The sequence below is a fragment of the Quercus lobata genome, chromosome 4 (assembly GCF_001633185.2).
Source record: "Quercus lobata isolate SW786 chromosome 4, ValleyOak3.0 Primary Assembly, whole genome shotgun sequence".
Lineage (NCBI taxonomy): Eukaryota > Viridiplantae > Streptophyta > Magnoliopsida > Fagales > Fagaceae > Quercus > Quercus lobata.
In genome coordinates, this window is record NC_044907.1 from 64,848,617 (window position 1) to 64,874,414 (window position 25,798).

General features: G+C 33.8%; 1 protein-coding gene, 1 long non-coding RNA gene and 1 pseudogene across 7 annotated transcripts; all 3 read right to left on the reverse strand.

Moving 5' to 3' along the window:
- Window positions 1-671: 671 nt before the first annotated feature.
- On the reverse strand, window positions 672-2,909 carry LOC115987364. The gene is made up of 2 exons (XR_004091065.1): window positions 2,204-2,909; window positions 672-1,025 (listed from the first exon to the last, which is right to left on the reverse strand). It is a non-coding gene; the product is annotated as an uncharacterized LOC115987364 (long non-coding RNA).
- Window positions 2,910-7,843: 4,934 nt separating this feature from the next.
- LOC115985598 lies at window positions 7,844-15,016 on the reverse strand (annotated as a pseudogene).
- A 2,617-nt stretch (window positions 15,017-17,633) lies between these two features.
- On the reverse strand, window positions 17,634-24,539 carry LOC115988042 (receptor-like protein 33). 6 transcript variants are annotated; one of them, XR_004091301.1, is made up of 4 exons: window positions 24,363-24,539; window positions 21,398-23,312; window positions 20,012-20,066; window positions 17,634-17,792 (listed from the first exon to the last, which is right to left on the reverse strand). XR_004091301.1 is itself a non-coding variant. In XM_031111676.1 (4 exons), exons 1-4 carry the CDS (start codon window positions 24,493-24,495, stop codon window positions 17,713-17,715), a joined length of 357 nt encoding a protein of 118 aa, XP_030967536.1. In that variant the 5' UTR covers window positions 24,496-24,539; the 3' UTR covers window positions 17,634-17,712. The 6 variants fall into 6 exon arrangements, 4 of the variants coding, with proteins under 4 accessions (XP_030967536.1, XP_030967535.1, XP_030967532.1 ...); XM_031111676.1 differs by having other exon boundaries at window positions 23,224-23,312; XR_004091300.1 differs by lacking the exon at window positions 17,634-17,792 and adding an exon at window positions 18,868-19,149.
- Between the last annotated feature and the right edge of the window lie 1,259 nt (window positions 24,540-25,798).

Consider the following 25,798-nt stretch of genomic DNA (forward strand, 5'->3'; position numbering starts at 1 on the left):
ATTCATCGTTCCAGAAGGTATCCCACTTCCCCAAGATACATCCCGCACTGAGCCCCTTTTTGTGGCCGCCATCTCAACAGGAGCCTCTTCATCCCAGTCTATCCTCAGAGAAGAGGAAGTAGAAGAGAAGGAGGAAGAGGAAGAAGTTGTAGAACTCTCAGACTCCTAGGAAGATTTTGGGGTTTTTGATCAACCTATACGCTCCAAGGAAAATCTTGACGAAATGGGAATACAAAGGAAGCCCCAAAGAAGTTTAATGGAGTTGATCGAAAATCAGCCTGGGGGGAAGAACGCGTCGGGGAAATCAACGCAGTCCCAGATTCCTTCTCTTCCCACCAGGTCTCCACCTCCTGCTCCTCGTCCACCTCATCAACCTCAACAGCAAAATATATAGCTTATGCTAAGGTGGCCTTTGATTGGGTTGGTGGTATATATTGTTCAAATAGTGCTCATGCTGCGTTAATTTTGGACTGTTGATTTCTGCTTAACCAGTTTGCTTCAGCTTTTATATAGAGAGAGAGAGAGAAAGAGAGATTCGTAGATTGGAGCAATCTTGCATCAATTGCCAACAATCAAATATGACAATTCATGGAAGATCACTTGATAGAAATGCTTGGAAGGCATGCAAATGCTGTTTTTACATAAAATAACAAAATTGACATCACCCAAAAAAAAAAAAAAAATGAAGATTTACTATTTACTCACAAAATTTGCACATCATACGTATCCACGAAGCTAGAGCCTAACTTAAAAGATTATCATATTAAATCTATCAAATAAAGAATGACAAAAGATAAATTGCCCAATTGAGACACATAATATACATGGCAAAACCCAGTAAATGATGGGGTACATGAATTTGTCAAATTATGGGGCTTGCTGAGTCTATTGGCTCTAAGAGTTATAGAGCATCAAACTCTCCTTCAAACCCTGCTCTTCACCAGCCTTTTCATGTTGCTCTCTTGAATATGCAATTACCGAAATCCCAACAGTAAATCCAACCCGTATTTATGCATTGAGGCCATCTGTCAAGAAGGAAAGGAAAAGTCAAATTATAGAGAATGCTAGTTCATATTTCAAAATGACTAATCTAAGCTAGATCAGGAAAAAACCATAGCTGCATGACAACAACATAAGTGACAGAAGATGAATTATGCAGATAGGTTTTATCACACAAACTGGTAATACCAAGCAACGAAAGATGAGATATGTAAAACACAATAACAAGTTGAGATGGAAGAGTTTAATTCATTTAGAAAATAAAAAAGTACAATGAGATTCATTACAACCTCTGAATTTTGTGTGCTGCTCCTAGCCTGCACGTGCCAATGTTGAAGTGACTAATTACAATGCAACTAACCTAAAACAGCTATTAGTTACAAATCCAGATATTTAACAAAGCTAACAGCCCACGCACGTGCCATGCTTTCAATAAGCTCATGTAGTAATAGCTAAAAAAAATGGAACCTTTCTCCTTATTAAAATATAAAATGGCAGCTCAAATGTTGCTTTGTCATTTTATAAAAAAAGAATCCAACACAACTACAAGCATCACATTCAAAAAAGTTTTCTTCCTTATTTTCTCCACATTTTATGGCTCTTGGAAATTATAAAAGCTAAACTGTGAATAATAATATATCAGCTTGGTCTCTTCATTTCAAAATAATTAAATGGCAGCTTGTTTTCTGTTTATGTTTGTCATTTCACGATCATAAATATTTTCATAAAATTTCAATTTTTTCATCATGCTACCCTTTATCACTCCAACTTATCAATTGGTCAACTCTACAGGAAATATAATGTTATAGAGCAGAAAACTTCCATTACCCAAACATTATCCCTAAGAACTTAAGCACCATCCTAGCTCTTATTCGACTAATGTATACTTCCTTTAAAGGTATAAGCTTCCCTGTTGTTTCAGGACAGTGGTAATCAAAGATGGTGAATCACCTACCAAATTCTATGAAATCAAATTCAACAAAGACAGTGAACACAGTATGGCCACAAAACAAAGCACATCGAGAACATTCTTGCAAAAATGGAAGGAAAAGTCCCTGTGAATAAGTAAACACATGCCGCACATGTTGAAAACAGAACAACAAAATAAATGACACAAAGTTCACACAAAAAGGCTTTGGTTAGGTATTTTCACAAACAATTGGTAGGCGGATTACAAATGAAGTGACACAACAAGAAAACTTACCAATTAATAATCTACAAATATTTTCACTCATCAAATAGGTATAGAGCTTCACATGGGCCGTGGGATCTTTCCTCGTTTTCTTTAAGTTGTTGATGATTGAAAGCTAATAATTTTTTGTGGTTCCCTTTGTGGGTTCGGTTTGTTTATATAGTAGAGGACATAAGCGCGAATAGGAGGACAAGTCTCAGAAATTGTAACCGTTAATTTTGAAATTATGAGGCAATGTTTCTCGATTTTACCCCCAACTTGTTATAGTTACTCATTTAGGTCCACAGTCGAGTCCATAAACGCTAAAATTAGGGCTCCCAAGTCCATAGTTACCCACAATGAACAGCAATGTTTACAAGGCACCTCACAACCCATATTGAACAGCATTCCATATAGCAATACTACAATTTCTACCAAAATGTCCTCCGCTACAACCCACAAGTCCACCACCCATCTAGGTATCAACCACATGCACATCCCCACTACTTCTCACGTACGCATACAAAGAAATTTGCTGGCATACACTCAAATGAAGCAATTCTACAAGTAACATCAGAGCTCTGCAACTTTGAGACCCATATTAAAAAAAAAAAAAAAAATCATAAACCTCATTCCCATCCTACTGAAATAAATCCGACATATATAAAAAGCAAATAAAAGAGAGCTGACACAATTCAAACAACTAGAAAACCAGATCAATTTAGAAACAATTTAGAAAAGTTACTCCCGTGGAGAAGCTGATGGTACTGTGAACGTGAGCGAGCAGTTGTACGAATAGGAGGAGTACGCCTACGACCAATAGGAGACCTTCTAAGAGGATTACGAGCTCGTCTTGGAGGTGAAATGAACGAAAACATACAAGCAGATGTATCTAAGAATGTGTGTGTATCACAAAAGTATACGAATAAATCCCGAGTTCTGATAATTTATTTGTTTATTTTGGCCCAGAAAAGCCAAATACCATTTTATTTATTTATTTTTCTTTTGTGATAATTTAATACTTATAACGGGGAAGAGAATATTTAAACTCTTTTCCTTAAAGCCAAAGGTCTTATCGCTAAATTAACACCTCTCCATACACAAAATGCTTGGAAATTTAGGAGGAAAAGGGTTCAAACTGTGGGGTTAGTAGCATATTGTAATTATTTCTCAAAAAAAAAAAAAAAAAAATCTTTTCCTTAAAAATACCAAAATGGGCCCCCTTTTTTTTTTTTTTTTCAAATAACATAATTTTAGGAAATATTTAAGAAAAAAGTACCAGTTAAACTTATTTAGTGTTTGTTTGGCAATATTATTTTTCCCAACTTATTTTACTATTCAACTTATTTTTGCTACTATTCATAGATTTCATTACACTTTTGGGTACTATTCAAGGGTCTTATTGTACTATTTCAGTTAACTTTTATCTTTATCTATAATACTTTCAGCAAAAAAATTTCAGTTTTAGCAAAATAAGCGGATTCCAAACAAACCCTTAGTTATATAGTATTTTTTTGGGAATTCGAGTTTATCAAACTCAAATTCCAAGTGAAACTCAAGTTCCAAGTATTATGGCAATTAGATCAAGCATAATACTTGATATTTGAGTTTGACAAATTAGAGTTTCAAAAAAGTGCTACATAACTAGATAAGTTTGGTCATATGCTATTTAGTAATTTTTTCCTAAAATTATGCTATTTAGTAATTTTTTCCTAAAATTATGCGTTAGCAAAAGTTTCCCACCAAAATGTGTTAGTTGAATTACAACTTACAAGTTTCTCGACCATATACCAAGCTTAGATTACTGTTTACTTAATTATAAAGATATAAAGGTACAAACTGATAAGGAAAATCCTGTTGGAGTAAGGTCGTGTTCAATGCCTAGTCTTCAATACTCTTCATTAAGATTGATTATTGTTAGACGTGTGACTTCAGGATTTTGGGGGCTTTTGGGCTTTGGCACCTCAAATATGTCTTTCTCAATCTGTTTTGCACTTCAAGTAACTGACTAATTTTCATCATCAATTACCTAATTCACCAAAACTTTCACGTTAGCAAACATGTGTTAGACGTATCTGAATATCTGCTTACGCATTCTCAAGACTACCATTTCTTTTTTGGGTTAAGAATCATTTTGAGACTACTATTAATGAATGTTCAAGTTAATTTGGGGTGAAAAAATCTGGTTTCAGAATCTGGCTTCAACTTCAATGAATGGTTTATGAATGATGTGGGTAGGTTTTAGATGTGTGAATCAAAGTTGGGTAGGAAAACTTAAGGTTGTTATTAATGAGGGGATATATATAGGAGATTGATGTTGAGTTTATATTTTAGGTTCAGCATGGTGTGAAGTGTTTTTTTTGTGAATGGGGGTTTACAATTTGGTTGAGTCATACAATTGGCAGTGGGTCTTGGTCAATCTTGAATGGTAGGGTGAGTCATTAATTTGAGGGTGGGTAGTGGCTTATTAATGATAAGGCCAGGGTTTACAATTCTGTATGGGATGCAAGTTGGTTAATTCATGAAATTGGCGTATTGGGTCTTGCTCAGTCTTAGGGTAGATGTCTTAATAATGGTGGAGCTTTGCTCAAAGTGTGTAAATAACACTGGGTGCAAACTGTACCACAAGAGATTTGAGGGTTTGGTGAAGTAGCAAGAGCCACTAGTAAAGAAGAGTAAGAACTTTATATACAAATGATATTTGAAGGGAGACCTACTACTTGAAGTCCTATATATATTCACATGATTTTTTTTTTTTTTTAATTAAAGGATGATATTATATTACGTTTTCCTGTTCTATTTCACTGTAACTTTTATCTTTTTTTCTGTGCTGTTTTACTAAAAGGATATGGAAATATATTATGAGCTTATGTTTAATCTCTGACCCCAAATTCAGTTGGCTGGATTTAATTGATTGGAGTGTAATTCACCTAAAAGGGAAGAGCCTAAGAGCTATACTTTGTAAATTAGCACCAGAGTGGAGACAAAAAAAAATGCAATCCTTCACGCTAAGAGACTATATATTGAAGGCCAGTTTATTATTATTATTATTTTTTTTTTTTTGCCAAAAAAGGCCAGTTTATTAGAGTCATAATTAGATGCAAGCTTGAATGCAAGCTTCATTCCTTGATTGCTTTCCACCAATACACACTTAGGTCCACTTTACTTTTTAGAAAATTACCCTAAGCTCTACACAAAATTTGAATGTAAGCTTTATAAGTTTGAACGCAAGTTTCATTCCTTGATTGCCTTCCACTAATACACGCTTAGGTCCACTTTACATTTTAGAGAATTACCCTAAGCTCTACACAAAAATTTTCAACATTTTCCTTCTTCTTTCTTTTATTTATTTATTTTTCCCTCAAAAGAGTCAAAACTCCTCATTATAGACCACGTTGCTCTTTTTAGATTTTCTTTTTTATAAATTTTGATCCAATCTTAATTCTTGTTTTTAGCATTATTTGTAACCATTAAACATAAACTTTCAGCATCACGGCAGGTGGTAAAAAAATTAAACTGATAAATTTCACAGTACTATTGTAAACTTTCTTATGATGTTGATATTACAGTATGCCTTAAGGATACTTTCGAACTAGTTGGCTAAAATCCTAATGTCATGGTTCTCAATTTTTTTTAAATCATAATTGAATTTAAGCAATCTAGATGGTCTATATCGCACTGAAGAAAAAGTGGCCTAATAAAAAGTCAGTGGCAGTCCCCCCACAATAGTTAGATGAAAAAGGTGAGCTTACCTCAAGCTTTATTTTACTCTTCATAAGAAGGCTTGGGAGCTCCACCATGATTATCATATAGATCTTTGTCTCCCCCATCTATCGAATTGTTGGAAATTTCAAAGGATTCAATCATTTTTAGTTTTTTCGTTTTTTTTTATTTTTTTATTTATTTATTTTTTTTTAGAAACTCAATCATTTTTAGTTGAAAGAGAATTCTAACCAGCACCTAGAATTCAAAATAACACGTCATTCCATATCCTTGCCCCGACTTCATGCACCGTCGTCCACAGCAAAATGCTCTCTCTTTCAAAAAGTATTTTCTTAAAATAATTTTTATATATTTTTAATTTAAAAATTTATAGGAAAGACAGACTTAATGACAATTTTCTAATGGATACTAAGGGAATACCTTAATTAAATGAAATTTAACCTTAAAAAAATTCAATTGAACAAAAGTAAAGTTAGAAATATGAAACAATTATTACAAATTCATCATTAGATTACATTTTGACAAATCCATAATTAGATTACATTTTCTTCTTATATTCTTCATACTTGCAACATTTTCAGAAGATTGAAAATTAACAATTATGCCATCAATCAAATGTTTAAATTTCAAGGTTTTGTAGTCCAAAATTATGTATAAAAAATAAATTTATGAATCAAATAATAATATCTGATTGACACGAAAATTGACATGCATGTTAAGAATATAAAAAATATAAAATTCAGTAATTAGATTTTAAAATAGGAAAATGTTTGGCTACAAACTTAGCTATAGCCAATGGCTACAACTCTTATTAAAAGAAAAAATAAATAACATGAATATATATTTTGAAAATCTAATCGTTAGGTTATATGTTCTTTATGTTTTTAATACACATGTCAAATTTCATATCAATTAGATGTTACTATTTGATCTATAAACTTTTTTTTTTTATGCATAATTTTAGACCACAAATACTTGAAATTTAAACATTTGATTAATGACATAGTTATTGATTTTCTAAAAAATTTTCAAGTTTGGAAGATATAAAAAGAAAATGTAATTTAATGGCAAATTTGTCAAAATTCACATTCAATAAAATAATATTGAAAAAAATAATAGCTATTAACTACAACCAAGTTTGTAGCCAAACTCTTCTTTTAAAAAAAAAAAAAGAAATTTGTTGGCAACCTATGTCCTTTAAAATATTGAGCAAGCAACTGTGACAAAGTTGAGACTGATAGTTTATAAGAATCAGAAGGAAGGCCTTCACAGGGTACAAGATCAGTGAGCTTCACACAAACCAAAGATGGCAGGCAATAGGTTAAAAAAATTGACATCAGTAAGACAAAAAGTGCAATCGTCATCTACAATGTCAAAAATGAAAAAATACTCACTTCATCACTAGAATCAGAAAGATAACATTCATGCCCCTTTTTTTTGAAAATTAAAACAATTTTTTTTATGTTTTTGATCCTCTATCCATTCGTTATTGAAATTCATAGAAAAAAAAATCACACATAACATATAGATCATTATACAAATCACCATTAAACCAAAACTTAAAAAAAAAAAAAAAAAAAAAAAAAAAACCGTTAAACCAAAACTCAATTTACTACAGGAAAAAATTTCTTTATTGAAATATCAAGAGACTCACTTGAGAAAGAAGCTTGGAGTCTAAAGAATGCTGATTGAATAGTTGTGTGTGTGTGTGTGTGTGTTTTTTTTTTTTTTTTTCCTGCAAATTCAATTGCCATTGACTAAATCCCCTCCAACCAAGACGATACATGCTTGAACCCTATATTCCAAATTTAAGATTTACAGTAGGTTTAGTTTTTGTTTATTTTGAAAAGATCTATTTGCTCAAGCCATATGCTAAGATTAAACAAACTTGAAAAGAACATTGACAATGAAACTTCTACACTAAAATAAACAATTATCGACTTCTCAATTCTAGACTTCTGGCATCTTTTGGAAATCGATAAACATAATAACACAACCTATAAAAGAAAGTAGCAAAACAAAAAATCTCACAATCTTCTTAACCCTATTAATTGTAAGTGAAGAACTTAATTTTTGAAAGTAGCGAAAGATAGCTTGAACTCATACATATCATGGCCACTTAATGTGCGATGGACAGCCACTACTAGCTACAAAAAAATGATTACAAGAGCAACAGGTTTCTTCTATTGGCCAGGTGTTTTAAAAAATTGTGAGCATGGAAACAAAATTTGAGAATAGCAATAGTTTTAGAAATTTAACTATAAAAGAGGTTTTTTTAGAGAAAGAACGAGAATGGAGACACAAATTTGAAGTTGAGAGGGGAAGGCAAAGCATGGGAGAGAGGTTGGGGAGTCAAAGGTTTAGGAAATACTACATTAATCATTGTAGCAGAATGTTGATAAGGTACATTATGTGCAAACAAAAAGGCAAAAACTAAAACATCATTTTGGAGGAAAGCTGTGATTAATGCATCTACACAGTTACAAAGGCAGAAACTTTTTTAAATAATCAACATAAAAACTTGCCTTACCAAAAAAAAAAAAATAATAGAGGAGGGAGACTTTGTTTATGAGATGTGAGTTATCACCATAAAATAATAATGGTTCCCATAGAATAAAATAAAATAATAATGATTATAGTAAAAGAAAGGATATGGATTTGTGTAATTGAGGCACCAGAATTGCTAAAAGACTTACACCAGAAATGCTAAATGGCTATCTATCTCGATCTCATTAGTTATTAGTACCTTAAAAAAAAAAATTTGAAACAGCTGGTATACTAAAAGACATAAAGAAGAGAGAGTCGTGGTGTAAATTTAGGCAATTAATGGGAGAGTTTGATGATTGTAGAGAAACTTCATAGGAGGTGCCACTTGGCAAAAGTACAGTTTATATATACTAGCTGCAGACTCATGCAATGCATGGGAATATAAATATTATGTAATAAGGTGTAATATATTTAAGGGGTAATTACACTAAACCTACCTGTGGTTTGGGCGAAAATAACTTTGCCGACTCGTGGTTCGAAAAGTATCACTTAACTCACCTGTGGTATGTTCCGTTTGTTTTTCGTAACCCATCTCTGTTAAAATCAAAGGTAAATAGGTATTTTTGCTCAAATTTTATGTCTCTCTTCTCCCAAAACAAAAAATAGAGCAAAAATGCAAGAGAAACAAGATCAAAAAGTGGTATTTGTCTCTCTCTCCATTCACACAAATTTTGAACATGAAGAACGTACCCAAAAAAATAAAAAGCCCAAGCCCCATTGCCTCCCTCAACCCTTTGGCTAACTCCATCACAAACTCCAAAGGTTGCATTTCTGCCTCCTCCACAAGCTTATCCATTTTAGAGGACCATCCCTTCCCTTCATTTTTGCAACCAAATTCGAAATCTGTGAAAACAACAACAAACCTTAATCCACTGCCACACAATTTCCCTCTTCATATTTATCCTGCAACGATCTCCTCTTCACGCATTTAACGTGCTCTCCCACCACATACACCTTGAAAACCACTCCATAGTGATTTACAAATTCTTGCATCACAATTGGTGTTTTCAGCTTCTTCAACCCGTCCTCGTTGAACACCAAGAACATCTCGTGCGACACGGCACTGCCATCGGCCATTACCGGTTTCGCTACCAACGGAAACTTTAGCCTTGCTTCCTTAATCGAATCCATAAGATTCTCCGACTCATCCAACACTCTCTAATTTGGAACCCCAAACGTTTGGTCCCCTTGAGGGATTTTCAAGCCGGTAACCACATCGAGCATGGAGATTCGATTGTGGAGATGCTTGATGGATTCGGGAGAGTTGATTACGATGACGTTTGGGTGATAGAGAGAGTTTCCGCAATTGGTTGTTCCAATTGGAGCTGTAGAGTTTGTGGATGATGCAATCGAACGGTCCTTGTTGGGTTAAGGGTTTTGTGGGGTCGATTTTGATGAGATCGATGCCACGTTGTTTGGCTTGGTTGATTAAAGAGTTTTGAATGAAACACTGAACTTTTTTGGGAGAAAGAGCGTAGCCTATGCGGTGCCTTTGAGAAGACCAAGAAGAACATGGAGATGGAGATTGCACCACACTTGGATATGGGTCCTCTTGTAATAATTTGGATGCTAATGGGAATGCCTCGTATGCATTCAATATGTATTTCCAGATACAAAATCAAGATACAATGGCCTGTAATTTTCAAGGGTTGGCCCAAGTGACAATTTTGTTGGGTATGTTCTTCATGATTTGGGTTTTATTTTTTAGGTATGTCCTTCATGTTCAAAATTTGTGTGATTGGAGAGAGAGAGACAAATACCACTTTTTGATCTTGTTTCTCTTGCATTTTTGCTCTATTTTTTGTTTTGGAATGAGAGAAACATAAAATTTGAGAAAAAAAATACATATTTACTCCTAATTTTAACAGAGGTGGGTTATGGAAAACAAACGGAACATACCATAGGTGGATTAAGAGATACTTTTCAAACCACGGGTAAACAAAGTTATTTTTGCCCAAACTACATGTGGGTTATGTGTAATTACCCCTATACTTAAAGTAACAATTACTTTAAGTATTGTCTATTTTTTTAAAAGATTTTTACAAGTAATGTTTTTTAATCTTTTTATCTCTACAAATATATCATTTTATTATTATTTTTTTTTGTTTGATTAATATTTTTTAAAGGTGAACCATATTCTTCTAACTTCTATTGTAGCGTATTATATTTGTCTAATATATAACTAAACTTTATAAGTTTTAAATTTATTATTCAAATTTCTCATCTCTTTAGGAATAAGGACATTATCATAATAATCAAAACTCATCACAACATTACAATGTTATCTTTGCCAAAATTAAAATGAAACTAAAGGAATAAAAAATAGACTTTCTAATAATTTATTACTCAAACAATTGGTAGGCATATTCAAATTCCTATTTCCAAAAGAAACTAAGTATTAACCTAAACCAAAATTCAACCAAAGCTATAAAAGAGAAAGAGAAGACTTTCTAATGAAAAAAAAAAAAAAAAAAAAACCCTTAATTAGAGGTATAAGAAAGAACAAAAATCCACACACAGAGAGAGAGAGAGAGAGAGAGAGAGAGAGAGAGAGAGAGAGAGAGAGAGAGAGAGAGAGTACTCATATTTTTGTAGGGGAAAAAATATGGATTGAATGAGGAAAATGATATCAAATTTATACAAAATGAAATGCGGAGAAAAAGAATCAAAATATAAGAATGAGGAAGAAAGTGTAATCGTAAAGTTGAGAGTAGTGGGGAGATAAAGGGACAAAAAGGAAGGGAAATTGTTGTAAAAAATGTAAAAGTAGGTGTGAATTAATGGGAAGAAGAAGATTTTTTTTTTTTTTTTTTGGGAGAATAGGGGAGAATAAAAGTTTAAATAGAGATATGGGGGCCAGTTAATTAGGAAGTATTGTTAAAGTAGTATTAACTGGGCCTATGGCTCTATCCGAGGACGTTAGACCATCTGAGAAGGTCCAAATAAGATTATAAGGAGAACAGAATGAGGAGAGGAGTAGAGACAATATGAGATAGATCCAATAAGCGTCCGAGGAAAAAAGCATTCTCGGCAACATGTGTCCGAGGTAGATCCGAGTGCCATATCATGATGGACATACTTCGGAGTTACACCACAACTAAGGGTGGGACATTGGACCAGGGGTAAGAAAAGAAAGGTAAACAAATATCTTCAAAAGCTACTACCTCTGCATTAAATGCCTCTCAACCAACTCTCTGGCCGCATTAATGTGGAAGTGATGCCTGAACGGTGATTAAGCAACCTTACAGCTATTTGTTGATGGTTCTGGGAGGTGTTGGATGGGATAGGAAGGAGTCATCCGAATCTAACCTACACATGTGTGGTAAGGATGACATCAAGATTGTCGTATATAACATGGAAAGATGTACTGAGAAAAGGAGAGGAAATCAAGGAGAAGGACTGGAACTCTTGTACAATTTTATTATTCAACAAAACCATATGATACGAACTACTTAATCTATTCCGAGGATAGATTTTCTAATCTTACTTGTGTCAAACCGTCTTGAACCGTTAAATCTAATCGTTTTTCTTCTGGGATAGATCTAGTTCTTCTATCCACGCTTTATAAATTTATTGTTTGGGCCATTAGGGTTTGAGCCCAGTCCGGTTTTGGGACCAATCCAATTTCAGTCCTTACAAGAGAAAAGAAAGAAAGTATAGAAATTAATGGATGACGTGACTACTGATGTGGCTCAACAGGAATGTAACAAAAATAATGCTATACTTCAGCTTTTAGATATATATATATATATATATATATAGATTTTATAAAATATGAGAATTGTTAATAGGTTATCCATGCATGTAAACTTGACTACGTGACCTATATATTAAATGGGTTATGTTAGGTCATGCCGACCTTAATACATGTTTATTAAATGGGTTATATGAATCGTATCTTGTCAACTTGTTTAATAAACAGTTAATGTTAGGATTGAGGGGTTGTGACTCAATTAATAAACGTGTTGTGTTCGTGTAGATTTATATGGTTGGATACTTATGAGTTAACATGATAACAACATGACATGTGAACACAAATGATCACCCCTAGAATTGAACATTGTTTTCTTTTGATTGTTTGAGGAGCTTGCAAACAAGTGGCTTCAATGCCTCGAGAGTTTTTTTTTTTTGAGAAACAAACATACACAAAAGACAGAGAGAAATTGGGTATAAAACAAAGGTACATCAGAAACTCCACTTAAAAGTCATGGTAACTGGCTTCTATAATGCTCTCTTATAACATGTCTTGGGATTGGGCTTATAATATTTGTATAGTGTATACTCATTGTGGTTTTCTTTTGTTTTAAATCTAAAGATTTTTAATAGAGGGAAGAGAGCAAAGCTCCCAAGTACCAGTGTTCTTAGCTAAAGTTTGTGAAGTATGTAGAGCCATTTGGTCTTTCAGAGAGGGAAAAGAGAGTGACAAAAGGCATCAAATGTTAAAGAAACTGGATGGAAACAACAGGGAAGAAAACAATATGAGTGTAATTTTTTTGATGTAGGCATATTTCTTCAAAGTCATGCTTCATTGAAGTTTTTTTTTTTTTTTTTGGATACCATTCATAAAAGGCATTAACCATAAGTAGCATTTAAACCACGTTCCATAGTCGGCCAGCAGTAGTAAGTTGGCTCTTTTGTAGCTAAAGCAGCTAACGACCATACATAGTTAAGGATAACCTTAGAAACAAAAATCAGCCTGCAATCTAATCCCATCTGCTGTAGGGAGGACATGTCTGCCATGAGAGTTCTCTCTTTCCAATCTGGGGCTCGCTTCTTGTCCACTACTTGAACTAGCTTTTTGCAATTACTTAACATCAAAATTTGGATGATATCCAAGGTTCTTAGCTTTGACTGCTGCCTCCACTATCGCCTCCTGAACTGCACCAGCAATAGATTTAGCAGCACAGCTCTTAATACCAAAACACCACTTCTCCTTGTAGATTTCTGGCCTCATATGCATAAGCACTTCTTTTAGCTCTCTTTCTTATTGCACCAGCTAACTTTACAATCAACTGCCACTGCCCACCAATTGGAATTTGGTCTGTATTTTGCTGATGCCTCTGTGCGCCCAGTGAATCAGCCTCGTTAAAGATTTCATGGTACTTGCAAGACAAATTTTGAGCAGTTAAGAGCACTTCTATTGGGTTAGGTTGCTTATCTACATGAACCACCAGATTCCATGGTTCCATATCGACCATAAGATAGTAAACAGAGTTTGCAGGTATTTCATTGACTCCTAATCCATCCTTTTGTGTCTTATCAGCAAGGACCGAACCCACCCTTGGACAGAAACATTGTTTAGCTCAGAAGTATGAATAACCAATGATGAACCATGCCAAATGGCTCTAGCAAAAGGGCAGTAGAGGAAAAGATGAGTGGTGCTTTCATCCTCAGAATTGCAGAGAGGGCATGTACTATGGACATTTATCCCTCTATTACACAAATTCAGAAATGTAGGAATACAGTCATGCATGTCTTTCCACACAAAGATTCCAATTTTCAGAGGGATTTTTACTTGCCAAATTAGGTTCCAAACCTCCTGGGGAATGGTACTGTGAGCATGGTGATCCTGCCTTGAGGCCTGGTAGTCTTCCTGAAGTATAGAATATGCTTTGTCTACCTAAAATGAAACCCCTCATTTACAAAGAATAAGACAAAACGCATATCTTGCCTTCCCAAGGCTAAGTCGGTATATTTGTTGTATCCATTGGAAGCATCACTTATATTTCTCCTCAAGAAAACAGAAGGAAATCTATAGGCAGTGAGCACTAAGGTCTAAAGGCCTCAGTCTATGATAATTACTAGTGCAAAAGCTATGCCATAGCCTAGTAAACATTGATAAAAAAATTTAACTGGCATTTATTGAACAATCATTTATGCATGAATAAAAAAAGATAAATGTATTGTGTATATCTTGTGTTATTGGATTATGAGCTATATAGTTCATGGTTCTACAAATTTAGTTGTAGCAAGCTTGAAGCCCCCCACTTCGATTGTAAAAATGAACCAGTTGGGGGCAAAAAAAATGTAATGGTCCCCTGTATGAATAGAATTAATGTGATATGCTTCCATTTATGCTTCCATTTTTTCCTTGGAAAACCAATCAAGTTGCATGTTGAAACATTCAAACCCAGTACATCATTGTTCAACCGTTCAAAAAAAAAAAAAAATGGGACCTCCTCTATCCAAGTTACATAATCTTCAATATTATGTTCACATCTTGCCAAAATGAGTATCTAGTAAAACTAACTTCCCATTGTTGAACATGTTAACGTTGCAGATGAAATTTAGCTTCCTTCACAACGTTAGCCCACCAAAACTCATAGTTTTCGTGTTCCTGAAGTTTTGCTATATATAATCCCCCACTAAAACTCGTCCCCTCTGTATGCCAACATCACGAGCAAACCGAATGGTTTGGACTGCAGCCTCAAGTTCCACCACAAAGCTCTCCATAACTGGTCTTCCTTTTCGGCTCATTGCTGCAATGAGCAATCCTTGTTCATTCCGGATTATGACTCCCTCTCCTGTTCTACGTAAATCCTCAAAAACTGCACCATCAAAATATTCCTTGTACATAGGTTTACAGGGAGGATTCCAATGCAGTGTCAGATTAATACGCTAGCCTGTTACAGCTTGAGTTGTTGAACTACCTGAGTTGCAGATTGCTTGAAATTCCTGCCAAAATTCCATAGCCTCACCTGCTATGACACTTGGCTGTTTTGTAGACTACTCAAAGACCCACTTATTCCTTGCCTTCCAAATCATCCAGGACAGTATCAGGGATTGCTCCACAGTGTTGTCACAGCCTTCTCCAATATAGGCCAAAATATTCTAACAAAGTCTAGGAATTCATGCTCTAATTACCTCTTTTCTGCAGCACCAAATTCTCTCTTCACAATTCCATAATTCATGCATCATGTCATCCTCATTTAATTTGCAGCTTGGACATCATGGCTACATTAGAACCCTTCTGTTCAGTAGATTGGCACATGCAGGTGGAATGTTATGACATGCTCTCCATGCAAACATCTTAACTTTATTAGGGACCTTTGCTTTCCAAATTGAGCACCAAACCATCTCCACTACAATTTTACTGGAGCTTCCAATTCCTATTGAGCACATCCCATCTTGTACATTTTATTTATTTTTTCATACCAAACTAGAAATTCAGTACCTATTAGAAATTTCAGCAATCCAACATTTACTTGATGTAATGAAGATAGGAACATTGAAAAGCAAACTCATTAGAACCATTGGTTTATACCCATAACATTATTAGGGACTATAATACCTAGTACCACAACAATAATAAAAATCTATACAAACTCACAAGATTTTCATGTTTGTTAAGGATATTTAAGGAATCACATATCCTAGATACAAACAAGTGAACAACAATATTCAAATCACAAACCCAACTTATGGTGTGTTGAACTATAAGAGATAGTTAAGAGATTCCCAATCAACTTAATTAAGGGGTTTCCAATCCAAATTGGTTCAACCTTGTCATATTCGATCCCATGACCAAATTGCTGACATTTTTACCAAACCTTTGGGTAAGGATTCTTTTCATTGTCTTATCAGCAAGTTGGGCGTTAGTCATGTACATGCTCCACCTTGAGGGGGAGTATTAAAGACAATTAAGGAATTCCCAACCAGCACAATTAAGGGGTTTCCAATCAGCTATAATTATGGGATTTGGTAGCTGTTACTATTCTGTCTCGCTGCAATTATGGGATTAGGCTGTCAATATTTTTGTCTAGGTTCATTGTAACAACATGTATATATTCAGACCAATGTAAAAGTTCTATACACAAAAAATATAATTCAGACAAACCTTTGTCCTCCAATCTTATTTTACATGAACATATTCATTTATTGTTCATTAGAAAAAAACTCAATTATTTGTCTTTTCCAACCTCACTGTGCAAAGATGAATCAAGTATGGCTCTCTTTTGCAACTCTACTCAACCTTGCCTCCTAGCTCTAAAGCTTAGCATTGAATTATCTCTTGAATTTGATGCAAAAAGTGCGAAAGATTAAAGAGAGACACAAATAGAGAGAGAGAGAGAGAGGTGTATGTGTCACTTATAGAATGGAATCAAGACTGTAGAATTCTGGAGCTAATTAAGTACCCTTGATGGACTTCTTGAGTTCCCAATTAAACCAACCAAAGATTCATCTAGTTTAAGAATGTCAATGGAAGACGATATAAAAAATTGAGCTGTTGTGGCATACTGTAGGCACATCAATTACTACATTTGAAAAAACTAGCTACTAAGAATAAACCCCAAAGAGAACTCATAGAAAGAAAACCCATTGAGTTGAATCTTCACAAGTTTTCTTGGGCTCAACATGTTGATTAGGAGTTTTCTCACATTTTTCTTGTTCATTGTTCTCAACTTTTCAATTAGATCTCTCCATCCAACATCTTTCCCCTACTTTCTTTTAAAAGAAAACTAGAGTAGCCCTTGAGCTTTGTTGATAAACAACAATATATGTAGAAAAGAAATCATTCTATGAGACAAAGGGTCCCATTAAAAAGCCTTAGCAATATGGAAATATCTTCACAAAGAGTGGAAAACAAATTTTGCTAGAGGATAGGAAATAGCAACCTCATATGTCAGATAATGCATAAAGCTATCAATAAATTTGAGCAGGCTAAGACATAGCAGTGAAGATCTAAGACATTGCAATTCCTTGCATGTTAAGGGCACGAACTCCTTTCAAAATTATATTGGAACTAAATTAAAAGAGCATGAGGTGTGTTATATGCAAGGAGGTGAGAATACATGATAGGTATTTTTTTTCATACTAGATACACATGCCACACCGGCACAGAGCTGATAGTCTGTATTTAGAATGAAACTTAAAGTAAAAAAAATCAAATGTTACTTTGTCTTTTTAGTGGAAATTGGACATTGTACCTAATAATAAAAACTATAGATATCTATTTAACACAATTATAAAATAAAATAAAATAAAAAGATTAAAAAAAAAAAAAAAACCTAAAGGATGGAGCTTATTCTAATAAAGGACAAGAAGGATTCATCTTTTGAATCATAGAAAGAGAAAAGAACATCAGTTATTACAATAAGCCAAAAGTCATGGTTAATATGAATTGAGTTCCCATTTACTACCAGCCATTTAGCTTCTATGAGAACAGATAATCCCCCCCTTTTTTTTGGAGGAATAAACATTTTCATTTAAAATCAAGAAAATTGCTTCCCCAGTACACAGGCTTGACTCAAGTACAATTTTCTTTTCACTTCTTATTTAACATGAAATCTTCCTAGAAGGTAGTGTGAATCTGCACCCAAACTCTGCTTCAAGATGTGGTAGTAATATGTTCCTGATTTCCATGGGTTGGTAAGTAGTCAATCAAAATTATAATTGCAAGGTTCAATGCATCATCTATATATACACAAACAGTTTTTAAAAGCTTTTTTGTCATTTAGTGTGCGTTTGGCAACACTTATTTTTGCCAACTTATTTTACTATTCAACTCATTTTTGCTACTATTAATAGGCTCCACTGCACTTTTTGGTACTATTCATAGATCTCATTGTATTATTTCAGCTAACTTTTACTTTTATCTATAGTATTTTTAGCAAAAAAATTTCAGTTTCAACAAAATGAGAGAATCCTTAGTATTTAATGAAAAGTTTTTATGAAGTGAATTTGGGCTAACAATTTTTAAAAGCCTTTTTTGTCTTTTAATATGTAATGAAAAGTTTTTTATGAAGTGAATTTGGGCTTTTGGAGTAAGTGAATGACCTGCCTATTTTAAAACCAAAACTAGGGGTACCTTGTGACATATTGTTCTCAAGGTTTTGAGAAGACCTTAATAACAAATGAATTTCTCTCAAACATGTTCAGTCAACTTTATTGTTTTTGAACTCCCTCGAACTAGTTTGAATGATGTTAAGAAAGCTTCTTAGTCCACAGCTCCTCACACCCCCCCCCCCCTCTCCCTCCCCCACAAACCCTAGCAAAAAAAAAAAAAAAAAGGAAGGAGGAGAAACAAAAAGCTTTAAAGAATTACTTTTCACTTATTAAAATCAATTCTAAAAATACACCCACATCCAGTTTATAAGGGAAAAAAATTAAGATTAATCCTAATCTGAATACAATATCAAATGAGTCCTGAACCCAGATTGTTTATCTACATGGTTGTGAAGCTTCCCCTTTCTCTAGTATGAGATTCAAGGAGAGTGGTTGTGGTATTGGGGTATTTATGCAAGAATACCACACATTATATGAATCTTGAAAAAAAAAAAATTATTGCCAAGAGAATTAATCTTTTTTTTTTCCCATCACTGAATAAGAGTATTGGGATAGGTACTAGTAGTTTTCTTACAATCAATCTTTGTTTCTCTAAGTTGTGAAGAATGTTTATGTCCATGTAATTTTGGTGGCTTGAGAAGTTAAGCAACATATAGTGCCAACTTGAATCACAGATAAAGTTCATTACAAAAACCTTGGCTACAGCCTACAGCCTACAGGTAAATTGGAACTTTTGCATTGGACCATAGAAGGTATACTTCTTTTCCTCATCAAATACACTGTGTAAGCAGATAGTTTAATTGAGGTGAGTTCTTAAATGGACAAATGTCTCTGGATATTATACATTTGAGCACATTCATTTAGAGAGCCCATCTTCAGTTCACAGTATGCCATGAAGTTTGAGATGATTAGCTCATAACCTTCTGCAAAATTCAGAAGCAAGTTAAACTATTAAATGTTGATTTTCATTTTCCAACTATCCTTTCTACATGCAAAAGACTGACTTGAAATTAGAGCTTTTCTGTTGATGCTTGTCTTGTATTCCATTGACAACAGTGTGACTCAGAACTACTTCAAAATTTTAGTTTGATCTTTAGGAAGTTGGCTAAAAATCATGGATAGAGGATCCTAAAGAATAGAAAGATTAATTCCAAAAACTTAAGGAAAAAGCAATTATATCAGCAACTACAGTTGCTATCCCAACAATAATGAAGTTGTGGCCCAGCCATCCTTAATATAATTCAAATATTCCTCAGTAATAGAAAAAGAACAAAAAATAATAAAGACATGTGCTTTTAGATTATATTATTGAAAAATAGCTCTTCATCCAATCAACAAACTATATTGTTTCAAAGATCCTAACCAAAGGAATTAAAATGTCAAGCCATTTTAACTTTTGAATAGCATGTCCTACTTTTAAATGGTCAGCTAACCTAGCAAACTATCATAGACTAGTAAGGTGAAATGCTGCAGTCTCATCTCAAACAATCTTGTACACAGCCAAACAAATGTAGTGTAGCTTTTAAAATTCAAAATGATACACATTTTTCTAAAAAAATTCAAGATTCTATGTGTTTGGTACACATCAATTTCTAAAATAAGAAACCATTTGATTAAAAAAGAATGACTGAAACTAGGAAATTAATTGTTGCGGGATTATTCCTGACTACAATGAGTACATATGCTTGATAAGGTAAGCAAAAAATATGAATCTTAAGTAGACCAATTAGATCAATAAAATATACATATGAAAACCTACTATCCAATAATGAAAACTAGACTGACCTCCCATCCAAGATGGAGGAAATTTTGGGCCTCCAACACCAACTATCACAATTAACTGCATTAGAAAAATAAAAATCAATTAACACAAAATAAATACTTGAGTAATTGAAAAGTCTATGTTAATAATCCAACTATGAATGAGCCTCTTAATTTTGAGAGAGAGAGAGAGAGAGGGAGAAGAGAGTGACAAAAGGCATCAAATGATAAAGAAACTGGATGGAAACAATAAAGGAGTAAACAATCTCAATGTAATTTTTTGATTGAGGCCTATTTCTTCAAAGTTCAATCAAATTATCCTTTTTTTTCTTTGATAGTGGAAAGAAATTAAATTTGGAGTTATAATTTACAAAGTCATGTTCCATTGAAGTTGAACCCAAATGAAACCCATCATTTACAAAGGTTAAGACAAAACGCATATTTGGCCTGCCCGAGGCTAAGTCAGATCCATTGGAATCCTCACTTGTTTTCTCCCCAAGAAAGCAGATAGAAATCTCTAGGCAGGCGAGCACTAAGGTCTAAGGGCCTCAGTCTATAATTACCAGTGCTAAAGGTATTCCACCATAACCTAGTAAACATTGATAAAAAAAGTTTAACTGGCATATTTATTGAACAGTCACTTATGCATAAATAAATAAAAAGACATTCATACAAAGTAGTATAGTCTCACAAGCTACCATAGAATTGTCTGAAATTATCAATAACAAAAAAATGGAATTGTCTAAATTGATTAAGTAAATCAATGAGTATTATTGGCAGGATTAAAATATTCACATGCAAAATTAACATTACACATGCTTGATATTTTAAACCAATCATTGGCTATGATATGAACAATTTTTTTTTTTTTTTTGAGGAATCAATCAATTTTATTAAATACAAACTAGAGTACACAGAGCCCTAAAGGGAACTGCACCAAACGGAGGAACCCTTTGTAAGCAAAAAAATACAAGCACAAAAGTGTCACCTCAACTTAGGCCAATAGACTAAGTCTGCCTATCCTTTAAAAAAATATAATAAACCTACATAGCAAATAGAAATACAACAAATAGATGATCCTTGTGAACAAACCAACAGTTGTGACTACATCAAGACACCAAAATGCACCATTTTGCAGAAGACTAGAAACAATAGCCATCATTATAACCATATTATGTCTTCTTAAATAGCATACAAGGATTCAAGCCCCATTTGTTGCATACTATCCATGGCATCTAAATTACACCCAAAGAAATTGAATAAAAAGGTAAATCCATAAGATATCCAAGATACATAACTATAATTCAAAGGGACAAAAAAAAAATCACAGTTGCTAATAATAATAGAAACTTTTATGTTTTCAAGTATAGAGATTCATTCTAAAGTCTCAAAAATAAGAACATCACATACCATAGAAGCAGTTATCTTCTTCCACCACGCTTGTGGGCATTCTTCTTCAATCTTCTGGGCATGATATGTTTCTCTAATTTGACCATCCTCACAAGGCACTTTGGTTTTCCAATTTTGAACATAAGATATCCCATAAACATTCCGAATATTGCTCCACATGCGTATCCTATGGATATAGCTTGCCAACAAAACCCATTTTCATGCCCTAAATTTTCATCTTGTTGCAAGGTAGGTGGTGGTGGTTGCTTTGCCTCGTGGTTGTCGCATGTTCTTGACAATGGAAATCCACACAATCCCAAGTTTTCGGTGTACGAATCATTGTTGAATGTATTGAATTGATTTCCTAAAGGTATGTGTCCTGTGAGTTGGTTATGTGATAGCTTTAAGACTTCAAGTGACGTTAGATTTGCCAATTGACTAGGAATCTCCCCACTGAGCTTGTTGAAAGAGAGATCTAACCATTCAAGATTGGTCAAATTTCCAATTGATGGTGGAATATGACCTATAAGGTTATTGTGAGAAAAGTTAAGCCCCTTGAGTGATTTAAGCCTTCCAATTATCTTTGACATCTCTCCTCTGAAACTATTGTTTGAAAAATCAATGCTTGTTAAGATGGTTAGGACTCTCTCCATCGCAATATACTGCCCTTTCACTATGATATTCAATGAATCTTGATAATAATTTTCTCCCATATATTTCGATGCAACTCCACTTTCATCCACATTCATCATGGCTTTCAAATATTCAAAATATGTTACTGGCAAAGGACCATTAAACTGATTGTTAGAGATATCTATGATTTGCAAATTTGGGAAAAGAAATTTGGTTTTAGGATTGCCTATACGACCTTGAAATCTGTTTGATCTTATGACAAGAACTTGCAATTTCTGAAGACCTCCCAACCAATAAGGGAAGGCTCCATTTATTTTATTGTTTCCAAGATCTAGAACTTCCAAGTCTATACAATTGACCAAAGATTGAGGCAATGGCCCTTCCAGTTGATTGCCATTAAGGTTAATATGCCTAAAATTATTTCCTTTGGCAAATATTGCAGGGATGTTACCATGAATGCTATTCATTCGCAAATCCAACACTGAGAGGGTAGTAGAGTTTACCAAACATTTAGGAATCATGCCACTTAAGTTGTTATGAGACAAGTCTAAAACTTGAAGGTAAATTGCATCGCAAATTAAAGAAGGGATTTCTCCCGTTAAATTGTTATTGGAGAAAAAGATAAGTTGCAGATTGGAAGAATTTAGAATGGGAAATGGTCCTTGTAGCAAGTTGTTACGAAGATCAACATAAAATAATGAATTATTCCCCACATCCCCCAACCATCTTGGAACTCGACCATAAATTTGGTTATTGGAAAGGTCTAAGTATTGTAAATTTGTTGTCAGTCTTAAGAAAATTGGGAATTCACTAATATTGGAGTAAGCCAAGTACAAATATTGAAGATTGGGCAGGGCATGGGCAGCATTATTATTGATGCTAACTGAGTTATTTGACAAATCAAGAGTCTCGAGATTTTTGAGCTTTGAAAACATTTCAGACCCCAACATAATACTCAAGTTATTTGATGAGAGATATAGCTCAGTAAGATTCACAAGTCTAGATACTGACCTAAGTATAGAGCCATGTAGCTTATTATAACCCAAATTAAGATACATCAATGAATTGTACTTGAATTCACCAATCTCACCAACGAATTGATTATCACCAAGATATAAAACCTCCAAAGATGGCAAACTGAATAACCAAGTTGGCAATGTTCCATTTAGGAAATTTGAACTTAAAAAGAGAACTCTTAGATTCAAACTACTTACGTGACTAGGAAGGGGACCAACAAGTTGATTGTTCCCAAGGCCTAAAGTTGAGAGATTCGGCAAGTTAAATAGTGATGATGGCAACAGACCTGTTCAAAATATTCACCAATAGTTAAAAAATTGTTAGTTTGATGCGTCAACCAAAAAGACCTAAAATTTAAAAGTGGTAATAGAAACTCACCACTAAAACTATTATGTGACAGATCAAAGGTTTGTATACTGGGAAGGCAGAGGATGTTATTTTCGAGTTTTCCCCGCAAGTCACAGTAACGAAGACTAAGGTTGCGTTTGGATTGGGCGTTTTTTGCCCAATCCGCGTTTGCGTTTTTCTTTTTTTTTTTTTTTTTTTTTTTTTTTTCACGCGATTTTCCCACAAGCGGCTACTGTTCATGCACTGTTCAATGAACAGTAGCCGCAAACTTTGACTTTTCAAATTTTTTTGGACCAATCATAGCACATCGTGTACTGTTCACGGACCCACAAATTTCACTTTTCAGCAACTTTTTCATTAAAAATGGGTCCCACGATACTATTCACACATTTAAAAATTATTTCGCTACAGTGTTTTTCAGTTTTCAGTTTCAGTTTTCAGTTTTCAGCGGTATCCAAACGCACCCTAAGAGTTGTCAAAGAGGAGGATAAATTCATCAAAGAATTAGGTCTAATTGAGGACATATTTGTGAAATCCAGAATAAGTTCCCTTAACTGAGTTAGGTTACCAATGACTCTTTTCCATACTGGAGCTTCGATTAATAGCTCATTCTCAGAAAGATCAAGTGAAACCAGTGAAGACAACTGAGAGATTTCAAACGGGATTTGGCCAGCAAATACGGAAAGAGAAAGGTTAAGATGAGTCAAACTCTTAAAGTTGCCAAACTCAGAAGGAATTAGGGAGAGATTGAACCAATTGTCAGCGAGGTTCAACCTTCTGAGATTGGGAAGAAAAAACAGGGTACTGTTGGAATGAATGTGGCCCATAAGCCAGCTGGAACTAAGGTCCAGGCCAACCACATGGCTTGTGTTTTTGTCACACTCGACCCCATCCCAAGTGCAACAGTGCTTATCCTCCCGCCAACTGGCTGTTTTAGGATAAGAAGTTTGTGAGTTAGAAATACCTTGGACAAGAGAAAAAGACTTACTAAAAAGGAGTAGAGCAGAGCATGGTTGCATTGAAGACAGGGAAGAAGAGAGAGATGATGGAAAGGGAAGTTGAGAGTGCAAGATCAAAGAGAACAAAAAGAAGACTTGATACTTCCAAGTTGAACGCCCCATTTGATACCCAATTCAACAAAATCAAAACTCTGAAAATGGAGTAGTATTTCTGATATGTTATAAGGAAGGTATGGGATGGAACGAATATTATACATATACTGCCAAGTCAACTGAAGTCTTCCACCTTTCTTTTATTAAAAAAAAAAAAAGGTTAATTTCACGTCAAGCGTGAACTTGTACAGCTTGCACATGTTCTCATACTTTTTTTTTTTTGAAACTACATGTCCTCATACTTTAAACTTGACCCCCATATTTCTCATCAGATTAATTATAATATTTTAATAATTACTAATTGAGCCCAGAAATTGGCAATTAATTTGAAATATTGTGACCACAAAAATTGCATTAGATTGCTCTTCTTTTAAGAAAATAATTCTTTTAAAAATCGTTGGATTTATTTCATTTGAAATTGAAGTGGTTTTATCTAGTTGAGTAAATATTATTATTATGTACTAAAATTAAGAATTAAAATGGACAAGGCACTTGTGGAGGCAAAAATTTAAAGCCCGTTTGGTAGAGTATTTTAGTAATATGTTTTTAGTTTTTAGATAATATTATACGTATTTTTACACATTTTTTTATCTACATATATTTTAAAAAAATACAAACAATATTACTCAAATTACTCTACCAAATGAGCCCTTAGTTTTGGAAGGTTATATATAATTTTTTTTGGTGAAATTTAAAATAATAATGTACAATATTTTCGTTTGTTAAATAAATGGTATTTTCAAGAATCATTCGTTAGCCAAAGTATGATAAAGATGTGGAGGTCAACATCAGTTCTTGTTAGGAAATTGATAAAAATTAAAGGGGTCCAAGCGTGTAAATTGGTGGAAGGTAGAAAGTTTGTGTTCACACTTAAAAGTTTGATTTTATAGACTTGCACAGTTTTTTCTCTGTGCCAAAGTCTTTTTATTTTTTTATCTTTTATATATAACTTTTATAAAGTTCGCTTTGAAGTCTTTATCTATTGAAAGTGCATCCTTTTTCTTTTTTGAAATCAAAGTGCACAACCTTTTTAACTGTTTGATTAGTTAAATACATTTCTCAAATTATTATCTATTAAAGATTGTCCAAAAGCATTATAGATTTCACTAGTATTTTATTATTGTTATTATCAAATAGATCTTTATCAATGACACTGAGAAATTAAGCTCCCTATAGGGTGGAGGTGTAAAGCTACATAGTAATGCTACTAACATAATATATAGACATTTTTATCCATAAATATCACTTAATTATTATTCACATTTTATTTTATTTATTCAAAAATTAAGATTTCTTATTTATATAGACAGAT

What these genes read in the sequence shown, in the direction of transcription:
- LOC115988042 (XM_031111672.1), bottom strand. Translation starts at nt 24,495, where the DNA reads ATGGGGCGTTCAACTTGGAAGTATCAAGTCTTCTTTTTGTTCTCTTTG. An exon ending in CTCTGCTCTACTCCTTTTTA is followed by an intron (nt 23,313 to 24,362) that starts GTAAGTCTTTTT and finishes TATTTTGAACAG; the next exon opens with GTCTGTTGCCATCATCACTA.